Source organism: Mirounga angustirostris, unplaced genomic scaffold (assembly GCF_029215605.1).
Source record: "Mirounga angustirostris isolate CCGP_5_RB_7025 unplaced genomic scaffold, mMirAng1.0.hap1 SCAF_8, whole genome shotgun sequence".
Classification (NCBI taxonomy): domain Eukaryota; kingdom Metazoa; phylum Chordata; class Mammalia; order Carnivora; family Phocidae; genus Mirounga; species Mirounga angustirostris.
In genome coordinates this window covers 29,369,152-29,385,191 of record NW_026991716.1, presented here as the reverse complement: position 1 = coordinate 29,385,191, position 16,040 = coordinate 29,369,152, and the positions used below count along the sequence as shown (strand labels likewise).

At 46.2% G+C, this 16,040-nt stretch overlaps 2 protein-coding genes across 2 annotated transcripts; both read right to left on the bottom strand.

The window, feature by feature from the left end:
• Positions 1–3,189: 3,189 nt before the first annotated feature.
• LOC135365645 (butyrophilin subfamily 1 member A1-like) lies at positions 3,190–10,734 on the bottom strand. The gene is made up of 5 exons (XM_064598330.1): positions 10,714–10,734; positions 10,596–10,622; positions 10,481–10,523; positions 9,524–9,550; positions 3,190–5,397 (listed from the first exon to the last, which is right to left on the bottom strand). The coding sequence occupies exons 1-5, from the start codon at positions 10,732–10,734 to the stop codon at positions 4,730–4,732; spliced, it is 786 nt and encodes a 261-aa protein (XP_064454400.1). The 3' UTR covers positions 3,190–4,729.
• Positions 10,735–10,788: 54 nt separating this feature from the next.
• BTNL2 (butyrophilin like 2) lies at positions 10,789–15,186 on the bottom strand. The gene is made up of 3 exons (XM_064598329.1): positions 14,823–15,186; positions 11,296–11,562; positions 10,789–11,181 (listed from the first exon to the last, which is right to left on the bottom strand). Exons 1-3 carry the CDS (start codon positions 15,184–15,186, stop codon positions 10,955–10,957), a joined length of 858 nt encoding a protein of 285 aa, XP_064454399.1. The 3' UTR covers positions 10,789–10,954.
• Positions 15,187–16,040: the final 854 nt, after the last annotated feature.

The following is a 16,040-nucleotide window of genomic DNA, read 5'->3' as shown; positions in this document are numbered from 1 at the left end:
CATCAGAAAGGATGAATACCCAACTTTCACATCAACATGGATGGGACTGGAGGAGATTATGCTAAGTGAAATAAGTCAAGTAGAGAAAGTCAATTATCATATGGTTTCACTTATTTGTGGAACATAAGGAATAGCATGGAGGACATTAGGAGAAGGCAGATAACACTTTTTTAATAACAATCTGTCCCCTTCTCCTTCTCTTCTCCTTCTGGTCTACCCATTATTCTTAATTGGCTCTCCTAATGGAGACTCGTAGCTTTTGCAGGATTTCTTCATTTTTTAAGCTTGTTTTTTATTTTAAGTAATCTCTACACCCAAAGTGTGGCTTGAGGTCACAACCCAGAGATCAAGAGTCAGATGCCTCACTGATGGAAGCAGCCAGGCGCCCCAGGGTTTCTTCACTTTTTAAAAAAAAAATCATAGTTCTCTCCACTTCCACCTGAATCATTTCTAGATTCCATCTTTCTAATCGTGTGTTCTCCCTTCCACCTGATCTGCTCTATTTCCAATGTTTCTAATGCATTCTTCATCTCATTTACTGAGTTCTCCAGCTCCAGAATTGCTGTTTGGTTCTTTTTTAAAATTTCAGTCTCTTTGGTAAAATATTCCTTCTGTCCATTCATTTTATTTCTGAGTTCACTGAATTGCCTGATTTTCTTGTATCTTGTTGAATTCTGTTATGACAGCTATTTTGAATTCTCTATTACTTAGATCACAATCTTCTGTAAATGTAGGTTTGGTGGCTGGAGAATGGTTATTTTCCTTTAGCAAAATCATATCACCATGATTTTTCATTCTCTTTAATGAGATTTTCCTCTGCCAGATCATTTGAAGTAGCCAACACCTTTTGCATGTAAGTAAGTAAAGATTTGCTAACTTTAATTCTAACACTCCACAGGTGGGCAGTTAGAGGCCCTTCTTTAGTATTCCAGCAGGTGGCAGAATAGCACAAGTTTTTGGCTTCTCTTACCAGAGCAGCCGTGGTAGCTATTTAGACCAGGCTCAAAAAAACAAAAACAAAAAAGTGGGAGGCTGGCAACCCAGTAAGGGCAGTATGTACTCAGCCCTTGGGCTTTGGGTGTGCCCCACACTCCAGGAGGAGGATCCTCAAGTTCGGGAGTCCCAGTGGTGCTGGGTGTTCTCTTGCTGAACTCTCAGGGCAGACAGTGCATAAAGTGTTTCTTCTTGTGTGCCTCCTTCCCTTGCCTTTCCCTTCCCCCCTCCACTCCCACAAAGTCACAGATGCCCTGCCTCAGAGGACCCTGCTCTGTGGCTTCATAACTATAGGGTCCTCCAGCTGCAGCCCACAGGGCCAGGTAGTCTTTCACTCACCCCTCTCCACCCCCACCCTCTCTCCCAGAGGAGTCACGGGCAGGTGTTGCCACCACTGTAGAAACCAGGGTAACAGGCCCCACCACTCCTGCCTGGGCTCTGGTCTCCATGAGGCCCAATCCACACACTGTCAGTTATAAACATGCATGGATCTCTTCAGCGTCTGGTGTGCTATGTAGAGGAAACTCTGTTGGATTTTGGAATCCTAGTAGTTGTAAATGGAAACGGGAAGACAAATGGAAGGATTCATTCTGCCATGATGCTGACCTCACTCCTCCCAAGAGGAATTACATGGGCAACTGGTCCACTTGTTTCAAAAGATTCCTCTTATTTGTGTGGATAATTCATATCACATCCATGCATTCCTTTCCTGTCCATTTCAAAGGAAATATGCCCATAGCCCATCCAAAAGTAATCCAGTGTCACAAAGCCACAAGCCATATGGAAGGAGGAGATGAACATGTCAGATAATATATTAACGTACACTTCAGTTTAGATGTTCATATCAGTCAGTGTCCAGTCAGGAGGCAGAAACCACATCAGTCATTTTAACAGGGGAACTGTGATATAAAGATTTATTAAGCAAAAGGTGTTTAACTATGAAAGAGGTAAAAGAAAGCTCTAAGGAAACCAGAAGGAGTCACAGGAAGCAGACACTACCTCCAGGGCTGAGGTAGAGCACCCAAAGGAAGACATTTGAGAGAATAAGACTGACATTCTGTTTGTTGGAGAAGATGGGACCAGGGTCCCCAGGTAGGAAAGAAATTCACCCCACAAGCCACAGGCCAAGCCTGCTGAGCAGGAAAACTCCCAAGATTCCCTGGGAAGCAGCCCTCTAGATCACAGCCTGCTGCAATGCCATACTCATTCACCCAAAGGTGAGAGAAGCTAGGCCTTCTCCAGGCCACTGGCAGTAACATCATAGGATCAAGGGGAAAAAAACACCAAAAGTGGGGCGCCTGGGTGGCTCAGTCGGTTAAGCATCTGCCTTTGGCTCAAGTCACGATCCCAGGGTCCTGGGATCGAGTCCCTCATTGGGCTCCTTGCTCGGCGGGGAGCCTGCTTTGCCCTCTGCCTGCCGCTCCCCCTGCTTGTGCACACTGACAATTAAATAAATAAAATGTTTTTTAAAAAAACACCAAAGGAAGAAGAAAGCACTACACTCCCCTGCCACATCTTGCTGTGTTCTCTGTGGTGCACTATAGGAATTCACAGTGCCTGGATAGACAAAATCTGACTTGTATATGCCTCCCTGGATGAGACTAATTGAAAAACGAAGGAGGAGTGCCCGGAACGCTGGGCCCCCTTTGAAGTTTCTTGGCTGAAAGCAGCCAGATTCTCACTGTGGCTCAAGGTTCTCATCTAGGGAGTAAATGTTTAAATTTTGAAGAAAGGCACCTGTGGTGGTCATGTACTTCAGGAACTCCTTGCCTCCTTGCCCTTATCACACACCGCTCCATATACTATTATCCTGATCATTAAGGTTACACTTTCCTTGTTTTGCCCTTGCACGTGGTGTATTGATAAGACCCCAATAAAAGTGGAGACAAAGCTTGGCTTGGGGCCTTTCACCACAAGAGCATCTGGTCCCCAGGCATCTCCTTTCTCCTACGAAGGTGTCTGGAGTAATTTTTTTCATTCGCCATCTCAGGGTTTGCTGGCCAAACCCGACAGTGCACTGACTGACAAAGGCTAACAAGAGAGCCACATGGCAGAAATGAAACGTTTATGACATCCAGCTCCAGTATCAACAAGTAGGGCAAATGCAGGGTAGATTTGAATCAAAGGCAATGAACTGAAAATGAGCACAGTCCACATCTTTAGATCCTCAGCTTCCACATACACCATTTTATTCACACTGGAACTTCCATATAACAACACAACAACTCCACATTTTTACTCATCTACAGAGCTACACTTACAAGTGAAAAAGTTCTCACTCTTTCCCCAAAATGGAAGAGACAGGCAGTGCCAGGCATTGAATCGACCAGTTATATTATTTATTCCTTAAGTCCAGCCACAATCATTGGACTACTCTCTTACTTAGAGACTGTATTTTAAATATCACCACTGACAACTTGAATAAAATCACACTGGTAAGAAGAAGGGAGAAAGAAAATAGATAATTAATACAAATGACATATCTACATGACAAGAAAGAGAAAATATGCAAAGCTACTACAGTCCATTTCCTATTTTTGGTCACAGGCAGGAACTGAGATTTGTGACTTCCTTCTTCCACTTCCAACTCTGTGTCTTATCTCTCCCAGAATCAGGGCAGGTTGGAGTTCTCTACCTCAGGAGTGAACACACCTTCATTCCTGGAGGTCTGAGTCCTCAATAGTCTGGCTTCCTGTTGTTTCCTGTGGTTTCTATCCACCTTTACAATTGGACTTGGAAATACTGAGAAGCAGTACATAGATCCTGGAACTGTGCTCATGATGAAAGCTTTCTGCAATTAACCCAGGGTCTGAAAATGCTCTTTTTCATTCACATCTTTATTCTGGTAGCAGTTCTCTTCTCTCCAACTGTGTTGACACACAATGGAACCCAAATTCTCATCCTCCAGTCACTGAATTAATGCAGCACTAGTATTTCACAAATAACAGATATTTATGAAGGTTTGGTAAGATAAGTATGTTTTGTCCATCCCAGAATAGGAAGCATATACAAAAGAATACTACACTCCACTCCTCTTAAAGTCCATCAGCCATCGGGGCGCCTGGGTGGCTCAGTTGGTTAAGCGACTGCCTTTGGCTCAGGTCATGATCCTGGAGTCCCTGGATCGAGTCCTGCATCGGGCTCCCTGCTCGGTGGGGAGTCTGCTTCTCCCTCTGACCCTCCCCCCTCTCATGTGCTCTCTCTCTCCTCTCATCCCCTCTCTCAAATAAATAAATTTTAAAAATCTTTAAAAAAAAAAAAGTCCATCAGCCATCCATTTATTCAGAAATTTTTGGATGGCCAAAGTCTCTAGTCAGAGGGCACACTTCCCAAAATAGAGCTGGTGACCCACCCCATAGCCTCTGGGTTCGTCTGCACAATTTAAAATTCTGCATAAAATAAACACCATTTAATTCTTCAGAGTAATTCAGACCTCATCTCATTTCATATCAAAACAATACAAAGACTCCATGAAATAATTTTCATGACCAAAAGAAACATAACTTCCAATAGCAAAATTCAGCCTACCCCATATCAGCTCAGTCAACATTTATCTTCTAATACCTGAGCATAAGGCATGAACTGACTATTCTCATAACCACACCCCAGCAGTCTGCACCCAGAAGAGGACAGGGAGACACCAAGTCAGCCAGAACTAACCTCAGAGGCTATTACCCCAGGGAGTCTGCAGCGCCAGGAAGAGCCACCATGAGGAGTCTGGGACAGTGTTGGGACTCTATGGGAACATAGCCTCAGGGTTGCAGGGGAGTAATGGAGATTCAGCCCCTGGGGGAGCACCATCAACACAAGAGACTGAGCTGAATCCCACCCCTGAGAGGCTCACAGGCTCTTCCAAAGAAGGAGGAGGATTGTTAAGGGGTACAAGGGTCTCTGCAGGCCCACCCACCACAGAGCAGAGGGTCATGGACACATCTCCTGTCTTCAAACTGAAGTATGGAAACAGAGTCCCAGGGGAGGAAGTTAGAGAGAAGGAGAACATGTGGGAGCCATCAGTCATGTTGTAGAAGGAGACATCCCCTTCCTTGAGGTCCAGGAAAACCCCTACCCTGTGAGGAATTTTCCTAAGGGATTTGTGAGACTTAGTAGTGAGGGCACAGAGACTATCACCATACTTCCCCACAGCCCAGAACCCCTTTTCTGGGGACTCCTGGTACCAGCCCCTCCTCTGCACACCTCTGCTACAGACCCCCAGAGCCCACTCACTTTTATCTGCATTTGTGATCTCCACCTCCCAGTAACAGCACCCTTGTGTGATGCCGTCATGACCCAAGACGCTATAGATATCTCCTGCGACCTTAGATGTGTCCTTCCAGGTCACACTAGTCTTTTCATCAGAGACAGCAAGGCTGGGATGTGCAGACTCTGGATTCAGAGTGACAGGCACTGCAGAGAGAGTTTCCAATCATTCAAGGCCTTTTCCTGCCCCATAACAAAGCACACAACCATCATCCCACCCCAGACACCTAGCTGCATGCAGGGAGGGCTAAGCCTCCTGAGATAAGAGCCTTCTGGCTCAAGCAGACAGCCCTCCAACCAGAAGAAGTAAGCATAAGACTGATCTGGGGGTTAGACATGTCACAGGGCACTTGAGGGCCAGACTGGACTCCAAGGACTGAAGGACATCCATTTATATCCAATATCAGTCACACCCATCAATCCCAGCTCGGTGACTTTCACTGCCCCATCCGAGCCCACCATCATTGATGGGGCCAGCATCTGTATCATCACAGCAAGCTGAAGGAGATGTCAGCAGCCATGGGGCAGCAGTAGAAGCACCCAGAAAGAACTTGAAGTAACTCACAGGCCTGGAACTTCTCCTTCCGCCAATCTACAAGAAAACCACATTTCACAAATGTGAACAACAAATCAGAGATTTGAGGAGACTGTACAGACCAGTGTTCTATCTTCTGAAATACACTGATGCAAGAGTTACAGGGAAAAATCTTTGGGAAACGTTCACCTGACGAATTTATCTTACACACACACACACACACACACACACACAGCCATCCTGCTACAATCTTCCCAGGAAAGCCAAGTCATAAAGATTAACACCACTGAGAGACTGGATACTGACCCAAAAAGAAGGCTCTTTGCACAGATTTCACTATCAAATCATGCTTCTTCAATCCCTAGCCACAAATCCTAAAAGCTAGGTTTCATTGAGAAAGAACTGAGGAGATCAAAATTTCTGAGGCATCCATTTACTAATAAAGGACTGACTGAGCTGAACCTGTAGGTTGACTCGAAGCCATGGCAGAGACAATACAACTGGGCGGAGCTGCACTTGGAGGATGACTATCAGCCATGGGTGAGGAGAACTCAGGATATGGCTTCAGAGAAATCTTGCCCAGTCAAGAGGCAATGGAGAGGTTTCAAGGAAAGGAGAGAGAGAAGTTCAAAGCAGGAAAAACATACATCCAGTGAGAGGACAGAAAGTAATGAATTTGCTTCCCCGTTTCATGGGGCATTGGGAGGAAAAACATCCCTATATGTAAGGGGAAACCCAAAAATATTGGGTCTAGTCATCTGCTCCTCCCTATATCACCCAGAGAGATCCAAAACACCAGGAGACACCTCACGTGGTTGGCGCACAAATATGGCTGTGTATATGCTCCAGAAAGTGTGAATATGTTTTGGCAGAGAGAACTTTACAGATGTGATTAAGATTAAGGAACTGGAGATAGGGTTGGGGCGGGGCGGGGAAGAGCAATGCCTCCAAACACCTAGATGGATCCCCAAACTCAATTATCCTAAGGACCATATCAAGGTACCCTCTAGAGGGTGAGGTCCCGAAATGATCGAGAGGAGAGCACAGGGACTCCCTCCCCCAGTGACACAAGGCATAAACTCCTCTGACCTTCATACTCCCTTTTCAGAAGAAGAAAGGAAGCTAACTGATCAAAGCAAAACGTATATATGTCATAAGACCCTGAGAAGTCTGCATTGAGAAAGCTGTTACCTCCAATAGGGCAGAGACTACAGAACAAAATTAGAGCACTTATAAAAATAAAAACAGGACATTTTCTTGAACATTTGGTGAAAACAGGTGACCATTAATCTCACTCATACAGGTTTATTCAGATAAAGGGGTATATCCAGCTCTGTTGATTTGCTTATACAAACAGATCACATGAAGTGGGCTGACCCATGTCACCTTTTGAGAAAAGGGAACTTTACTTGTTCATCATCAAGACATTAGTTGACAGCCAGCTCCACATTTCTATGACAATTGACACAGATTAGCAAAGAAGAAGAGAAATCAGGAGGAGGAGAAGAAGGAAGAGGAGAAAGGGAGTTGGCATTCCATTCTGAGACTCTATGATGCATTCAGAGCTATGCTATGCACTTCAGTGGTTCAAGTGCATTCTTCATTTCATTTCCACAGCAAGTCTTTCATTATAAATTATTCTTCCAATTTCATGAATAAGATGAGATCAGACATTTGTTCACCTCACACTATGAGCCCATCAATATGAAAATATTGATTCCACTACTGTAAGGGTGTCTGTCCTTATAAAAAAGAAGGTATACAAGGTATACTTTAAAACACATGCATTTCGGGACGCCTGGGTGGCTCAGTCAGTTAAGCATCAGCCTTTGGCTCAGGTCATGATCCCAGGGTCCTGGGATCTAGTGCTGCATCCAGCTCCCTGTTCAGCAGGGAGCCTGCTTCTCCCTCTCCCACTCCCCCTGCTTGTGCTCCCTCCCTCTCTCTGACAAATAATAAAATCTTAAAAAATATATAAATAAGTAAAAAATAAATAAAACACATGAATTTCAATCCAGCAGAGAAGGAAGTGATGCTAAAAGAAGACTATTTAATTCTCATTTTTAACAAATAAATCCCAAGAATCAGAGTGGCTCTCTAAGGAGTTTTCTTCACACATCTGGTCCCCTAGACTCTTGTACCCCTGGCTCCCCCTTCTCTGCTCTCACAGTCTATATCCCTGATCATAAATAGAAACAGCCAGGACAGGAAAGCACATGTTACACAGGTTCAAAGGGTCCAAATTCTTAACCAACCCCAATGCTAACGGGTTCTCTGGATAACCTATCATTTCATTAGGATCCCCTGGATCACATTCCTGCCCCGACTACTACTAGAAGGTTGAGATGGTCTCCTTATTAGAAGCAAACCCAGCCAGAAAATTACTTCAAAATAGCTTAAAATAGATGTAAGTCTTTTCAGAAATCTCTCAAACTGTTGTCAAGGAGTTTATTACTTTTCATGCACCCAAATAACTTGTACATCCTCTGTGTACTTCCTACTCGAACCACCATGGCTGTGATTTGTGGTCTCTCTTCCACCACTCTGAGCCACCCAAAGTCTCTCCCAGAAGAATCACAAGCTCTCTACCCTCCTTCTCATCTCCTCCTCTCGTCCCCAACCAACTTTTCCTTCCCTGATTCACTCCCAACTTTTCTCTGGTAAACAATTTTCACTCCTCCGGGTTTTTCCTGTTGAAATCCTCACACATTGACTCTAATAAACCCAACCATTATTGAGCCCATCAGGTAAATCCTGAATTCTCCTAAAAGGAGACATTATGGTTGTGAACAATTATAAGGAACTGTCCTTTAAAGAAAATTTAATTTCTTAACTCTGTAACACAAACATATACATAGGATTTTGTATATAATTGCAGGTAGCTCACAAACGCACTACCAGGACTCCATAAACATCCTGGAGGCTCTGGATTTCAGATTCAGAACAGCTGACCTAAAGAAACTACTTCACAGCAACCACACAGGTTTAGAGGAAAAAACTCAACTTGGACAAGGAGTCAGAACATGAGGAAGCAAAATGAAGACCAACATTCCAGAGAAACAGCAAAAAACAGGAAAACCAAAACTAGATCCGGGGCGCCTGGGTGGCTCAGTTGGTTAAAGCGACTGCCTTCGGCTCAGGTCACGATCCTGGAGTCCCTGGATCAAGTCCCGCATCGGGCTCCCTGCTCGGCAGGGAGTCTGCTTCTCCCTCTGACCCTCCTCCCTCTCATGTGCTTGCTCTCTCTCATTCTCTCTCTCTCAAATAAATAAATAAAATCTTTAAAAAAAAAAAACTAGATCCAAAAAAATGTAGGAATTTCAGGGTAAAATGTATTCAGAAGCAAGGATCCCCTTAGAAAGACCTGAGTCCTAAGCAGGTGAGCATGATTTCTGAAATCTTCTAGAGACAGCAAATTCTGATCTACACAGTCAATGCCATGGTCCAACTGTCCTTACAAATGACCACTCTGTTGTCACTGCACCAACAAAACTATCAGCTGAACAAGGGGTGTTCAGAGGGTGTTGCCAACTCTAACAGCAACCTACAGTAGAGGATTGGTCAGAATAGAGGCAGATCTGTGTTCCCAGGGACAATCACTGCAGTCTTCAGAAGGAGACAACAAATGAGACAAGGAGTACGGGGACACCAACCCCATCCTGGTGTGGGGTCCACTGACAGAGAAGTGGGCACAGCTGAGGCTGGGGAGGTAAGACCACGGGAAACGGAGTCACTTACCTGCATACAGTTGAGCCTTCTTCAAGGCTGAAAGGGAACACACCCTGGTGAGACATGAGCCAGAACGAGTCAGCTTAGCATTGATCTACCAGCCCTTGCCTCCCCTCTGTGCTGCAGGTGATACTACCAACAGAGTGAGGAGAGAGGCTGGAGAGGAGATCCCTCCTGCCATGTGCAGACAGCAGGGTGTTGTGGGAAATTCCCTGGACCACAGGTCAGAGAGCCCACATTGCCACCTGAGTTCCACCCCTGCCTGCTGATGCTATGTGACCCTTGCCAAGTTAGTGTCCTGAGCCTTACAACCCTCAAACAAACAAAAAAAAAAACTCAAAAATTTTTATTCTATCTGCTCTCAATTTTGCTTTAATAGGTCAAAAATTATACAATGGATGAAAATATTTTAGGGAATTAAATATACATTATTCCATAAATGTAGGAAATCATTATTACATCCAATGTTTTCCAGCAAAGAGATATTTGGGAAATAACACAAAAGGGGAGATGAATTTAGGATGGGATGTTAGCTGAGCTCTAGGGTAAAAGTGGCCAAACTTTCTCAGAAAACACATCACTAATCTGGACAACTGACAGCTCACCCCACCACATTCCCACCCATGATCTGCCCAGTCCTCTAACACTTTATGATCAGCACCTCCAGGAACTGGAGAGAAAAGATTCTGCCTGGATGGTGTTATGTGGAAGGATCATGCTCCTAAACGTAATGACCCCATTTATTTATATAGCTTCTTTAACAAAATCTCAGAGCATCCAGCTTGACTGAGAACCAGTTGCATTGAAGGCTAAAAAGCTAGAAATGGGGCAGGCAGATCAGCATTAGAATAAAGCCAAGATGCATGATATACTCCAGGGACCCACATAATCCCCAGGTTCCCAAGCACTGGGTGGGAACAACTGCCCACATGGGGAAAGCCCATGGAGCAGTGTTCAGCCTCCCACCAGCTTCCACTTCTGCCCCAGGGAAGGGTCCACATGTCTCTGCCTGAAACAAGGAGAGGGGACACCTTGGCTTAGTGGGGGCAAGAGACCCAAGGACATCTGGACAGTCACTCACCAGCCCAGTAAACTCATTTCCTCCAGTCTGAAAGGCAACACAGGAAACAGGTGAGCTGAGAAGAGAATGTCTCCTACAAAGGAGACACAGAAACTTCTGGGAAAAGGACACAACTTACCAAGATCTGCTTGGAGTTCATCTGAAAGAAAGTGAAAAATAAGCATGAATTCCCATCACTAAGAACAGCAAAGACTGCACCTGGAAAGCCCACGAGAGGACCTCTCCATTTCCTAGAAGATCTACCTCCAGACCCCTGGAGCCTCCACAGCCCCAGCTGTCGTCTCGGTCCTCCTCAGCCACCTGCTCCAGGCCAAGGGCCCTGCTGTCCGCTTGTCCTCCACACCAGCTGCCACACTGGCCTACCATGACCCCTGTCCTGCATTACCTCTGGCCTTCAGTGCCTCCTCCTTTGTCAGCTGGTCCTCCTCCTTGTCCCTCTGCAGTTTCTCCCATTCCTGTATCTCCCGGTGCTTTGCAGTATGCTCTCTCATGATGTAAAAGGCAGCCCCCAGGAGTAGGAACATCAGCACAGTCAGGATCACCATGAAAGCCAGCTTCCAAGGAGAACTCCGGGGGAAGAAGGGTTCTGTGCCAGCCAGACACCCCATCAGGGTCACAGCCCAGGACAGCCCAACCCAGCACACCCAGGGACCCCCAACCAGACCATCCCGCCCTTCTGGGAATGGGAAGCAGTACTGACCTGGGATGAAAATGGCCACCTCCTTCTCCTGGCCCAGGATGGGGTTGAGGACTGAGCAGGTCACATTCCCTGAAGAGCTGTGCCTCACCACCAGAGTGGCCTCCATGGTGAACAGCCCTTCAGCATCTTGGGCTTGGGTCTCAGAGAATGTCAGGAACTTCTCTCCACTGACAGCTCTCCACTGCACCTGGGGCTTTGGGAACCACCCTGAGGCCATGCACACAACTCGGACCCCTGTGATGTGCACTTGAGGGGCAGAGCCCACACCTGCAAAAGAGAAGCTGCAGAGCACAGGGAGGCTACCCAGACCCCAGTGATGCCAGCAGAGTCTTCCTGTGCACAACTCCAGGGACAGCATTACATTCCGGGGTTCCCTGGGGGAGTGGTTCCTGCAAGGATTAAAGTAAAGGGTCCTGCCAAGGAGAACAGAAGGAAAGCTCAGGGGAAACTGCAGCAGGCACAGAGGGTGGGACTCTTCTCCCCAACCATGAGGGTGGAGATCCATCACCCAGAGTGACAGAAGGAGGAATTTGGTCCCAGGTTCCATCCTTCTCTGCTCTTCTCACCTCACACACTCTCCAGGGCATCTGCTTGCACACCCACTGCCACTTGGTACATTACTTGCATCCTTGATAACCCTACTAACCTCCTGAGCTCCCTCCCTATGATCCACATCCCTGGGGTTAGCTCTGCCAGGATTGCTCATAGATGCTTCAAACTCAAATCCTGAACTGACTGATATTTGGCCCCATCTGTGATAGGCTGATGATGAAAATATTCCCAATCCTTCAGCCTTCTTTACATACAGCTCATCCTCACCACATATTTTTACTGCCTTCACACCCTGCCTCTGGGCTCCATTGTGTGACTTGACTCAGCCACTGTTAGTTCAGGGAATGTGTCTCTAGCAGAGGTTGGAAACTGCTTGTACCATTGCCTCACCCTCTGCCACGGGAGGGGCATGCTCAGGCTAGCACAGCCTTTCCAGCTGCAGTTGTCCTAGACCAGCCAACAGCCAGCTGAACAACACCCATGTGAGCAAACCCAGCCAAGGCCCACTGTCAGAGCAAAATATATTAAAAGTAAGAGGCTGGGGTGCCTGGGTGGCTCAGTCGGTTAAGTGTCTGCCCTCGGCTCAGGTCATGATCCCAGGGTCCTGGGATCGAGCTCCCTGTCGGGCTCCCTGCTGGGTCCCCCTACCCCCCGCTTGTGATCTCTCTCTCTCTCTGTGTCAAATAAATAAATAAATAAATAAATAAATAAATAAATAAATAAATAAATAAATAAATAAATAAAAATATTTTAAAAATAAAAATAAAAGTAAGAGGCTTATTGTCCCTGTTGAAAATGAGAGCCCCTTCCCATCCTTTTCTTATAGCATTTACTTGAGGAAACTTGTGATTGTGGGTGTTTTCTCCCCTCTTTGAAATGTATATAAGCCCTTTGGAGGGGAAAAAAAACAGGCCTTTTGCCAGCTTTGTGATCCAGGAATGTCTTTCTCAAGGACCTGGGAGCCCTCTCTTTAAACTGTTCACACCAAGGAGGACAGCACCTCTCTCTTCCGCTTCCTGTGCCAGGGAAGGAGCCTAACCTCAGTGGGCACCAGGATCCACGTGTAAGACCACCTCCTGTCATGAAGATGGGAGAATTTGTAAAAATAAACTGCTTTAACTTTGGTTTGTCTGGGAAACTCTTCATCTCTCCTTCTATTCTGAATGATCCCCTTGCTGGATAGAGTTTTCTTGGCTCCGGATTTTTGTCCTTTCAGCACTTTGAATATATCACACTACTCCATTCTAGCCTGCAGAGTTTCTGTTGAAATTCCACTAATATGTGGAATGTTGAATCACTATATTGCACTCCTGAAATGAATATAACTCTATATGTTAACTACACTGGAAATATTTTTTTTTTATTTTTAAGGTAGGAGAATTTGGTTTTCCTCAGAATAAAGCCAATTAGCTAACATAGATGGTCACCCCAATTTCCAAGTAAATATAGAGTGCACCACCTAGGACAAAAGGTGCCAGCAAGTCCACCTGCTTGAGGGCTCATAACTGCTGATCCTGAAAACATGTATGGAATGAGTTGTGTCTGCATGGCTATGGAAAAGATGAGATTTCTTCTGTTTTTGCATTTCTTGATAGAATCTCTGTGATGCACATCACATTCTAGTTAATGCAAATTTAATAATAAAAAGGATTTCTTTTCCTACTATCTTTGAGAAGAGGATTTCTAGGTTGGAAGATTATGTTTTTAATTATATTTCCCCTACATGACCGAAGATGTATGAGTAAGCCCTGTTAAGATTAGCTGAATACACCCCAGATGAGCTGAACTCCCTTTATGCCCAAATACACGCTTGTTGCTATAGGCCACTGAGATTTCTATGTCTGTGTTACACAACATTATGACAGCAATTGGCAACTTACACATAATATCAATATTTCTACTACTAAACAACCAACTGCCAAAAAAAACTGAGCCTCTGCTGTCCCTTCTCTCCACTCCTCCAAACTCTCCTTGTCCCAAATCTCCTCACGCAGCTGGGTCTACTTTCCAAAACTCTCTGATGCTGGAGAGCTCCTTTCCCACCCCACTGCCACTACATGAATTCAGGTGGCCATCCTCTCTACCCCATAACTACATCCAGGCCTCCAGTCTTGCTCACCTTCCATACACCCTCCATAAAGCTGCCAAAGGAAACCTGCCCACACACATCTCCCTCCACCACTCTGTTTAAAATTCCCTCGGCTCTGCATCCAAACTGCACAACACAGCACATGAAGTCTTTGATGGTCTGGTATCACCACCACCCCCCAAACAAAACTCCTGTCTACTTCCTCCCCAATCCCACCATCTGTACCCATCAGGAAGGACATGCTCCAGCTCCAGGACTATTTGGTTAACTGTTCATACCACAATCACCATGCTATCTATGCCCCACATAGATCCATCAACCAGAAGGCTATTTCAGAACACTGGTTCACTCAAATGCCTGCTCAAGTGTGCACTCCTCATGGACTCTTCCTGATCAATCTCTTCTCCGTGCACCTGGGCCAGGAACACCTCTTTATTCTGGATAGTCACCTCTTACCACCCTCCCATTCACCTCCATCACCAACCATGTGGCCTCCCTCTCTGCCCAGACTCACCTGCCACACTCCTACCTCAGGTGTCTCACATGGGTGTTCCTCTGCTTGGAACTCTCACCGCCAAAATATTTATTTAGCTAAATCACTACTTACCACCATCTAACATCGTCTATCACCTATCTATTTGCTTATTTACTGTCTCTAGAATATAAACTCTGCAGGGCAGGGATTTTTGTTTGTTACACTGATGTATCCAGGTGCAGAGAACAGTAGCTCGCACATACTAGGGGTTCCATATATCTGTACTGAATAAATGAATGAGTGAAAGACCCTCCTTTCCCTCATCTATAAATTGAGGGCATATTTACTTAGACCCTGAGGTTGCTCCCAATTCCAATACTGCAGGTGTCTAAATATAGATCAGCAACCCACCTGCCACCTTCAGTTCCAAACCAGCCTCTTCATAGAAGCTTCCCTTTCTGAAAAAACAGGTATACAGCCCATTGTCAAAAGCCTGGACATCGTGGATGCGCACAGCAGCCTCCCCCCGGGTGAGGAAGTCCTTCACCAGTGAGGTCCGCCCTGTGTACTGGGCCAACTGTTCCTCTCTCTGCTCCTGCTGGTTTTGATAGATGAACACTGCTTCTGAGAACTTGGAGCGGAACCACCGCAGCTCCATGTTCTCCACACTCATGGCCGGGGACACACGACATGGCAGCGTGATGCTCCCACCCAGCACTGCCACAATGGGGTCCGAGGAGCCAATCACCACGAACTCCTCTGTGGACAGAGACATAGGAGTGAGAAAGCTGGAGACATGAAGGACAGGGGCAGGGAACACACTGTCAGGTGGGAGGCCCTGACCTGAGGGGCTCAGCTGTGACCACTCTGAATCAGGGCAAGATCCTCAACCACAACTTTGCGACCCAGAAATGGTGTCAAAGAGATGCCCTCAGCAGCTGTGCTCCTGGCTCCAGGTCTTCCATGAAGGACTCTCTAACTCAGTGGTTCTGAGTTAGGGGCATCACGGGCATCACAATCACAATCACCAGGAAGGCTTGAGAAACACAGACCGCTGGGCTCCACCCCCAGAGCTCCTGGTTCAGTAGGTCTGGGGTGGGTCCAAGAAAGTGCATATCTGAGGAGGTAGCAGGGATGTGATACTGATGTGCCAGGGACCACACTCTGACATCCACAGCTCTAACCTGCCTCCTCTTAGGACAGGACTAAAAACCGACCAAACAGCACACCTGTGGCCTAGGTGGGACCTCTCGGCTCATTGGGCCACACCCAGGAACTTCCCAACACCCGCTCCTAATTTTATTATTTCTGCCCATATCTTTGTCCTCTGCTGAATTACTTTATAAGACATAAAGTCCTCATTAGACAACTGTCATGGTCCCCTGTCCTTATTTTACAGTTCTGGGATTCTTCTTAAATGTTTAATTTCAACTAGCAGTTGGGGGATCACCAGAATCTTTCTAGAACCAGGGCCTCCACCAATAACCATCCGTCGTGATGGAGACACCAGCAGAACTCCCGGGGGCTCTCACCCACCCCAAGGAGACACAGGAAGGGGGAGGGGACACACTCACCTGCAGACCCCCCAGCAAGCAGCTGGAAGAAGAAAAGCAGGGAGGGGAGATGGGA

Excerpts from the sequence above, each read along its gene's own strand:
- LOC135365645 (XM_064598330.1), bottom strand. The coding sequence starts at position 10,734 with ATGAACTCCAAGCAGATCTTG. Across the intron at positions 10,524-10,595 it reads GAAATGAGTTTACTGGGCTG|GCAGAGACATGTGGACCCTT; the intron begins GTGAGTGACTGT and ends TCCTTGTTTCAG. Across the intron at positions 5,398-9,523 it reads GAAGGCTCAACTGTATGCAG|TGCCTGTCACTCTGAATCCA; the intron begins GTAAGTGACTCC and ends CTCTCTCTGCAG.
- BTNL2 (XM_064598329.1), bottom strand. The coding sequence starts at position 15,186 with ATGTCTCTGTCCACAGAGGAGTTCGTGGTGATTGGCTCCTCGGACCCC. Across the intron at positions 11,563-14,822 it reads TTTGGAACTGAAGGTGGCAG|GTGTGGGCTCTGCCCCTCAA; the intron begins GTGGGTTGCTGA and ends TCTCTTTTGCAG. Across the intron at positions 11,182-11,295 it reads GGTGGCCATTTTCATCCCAG|AACCCTTCTTCCCCCGGAGT; the intron begins GTCAGTACTGCT and ends TGGCTGGCACAG.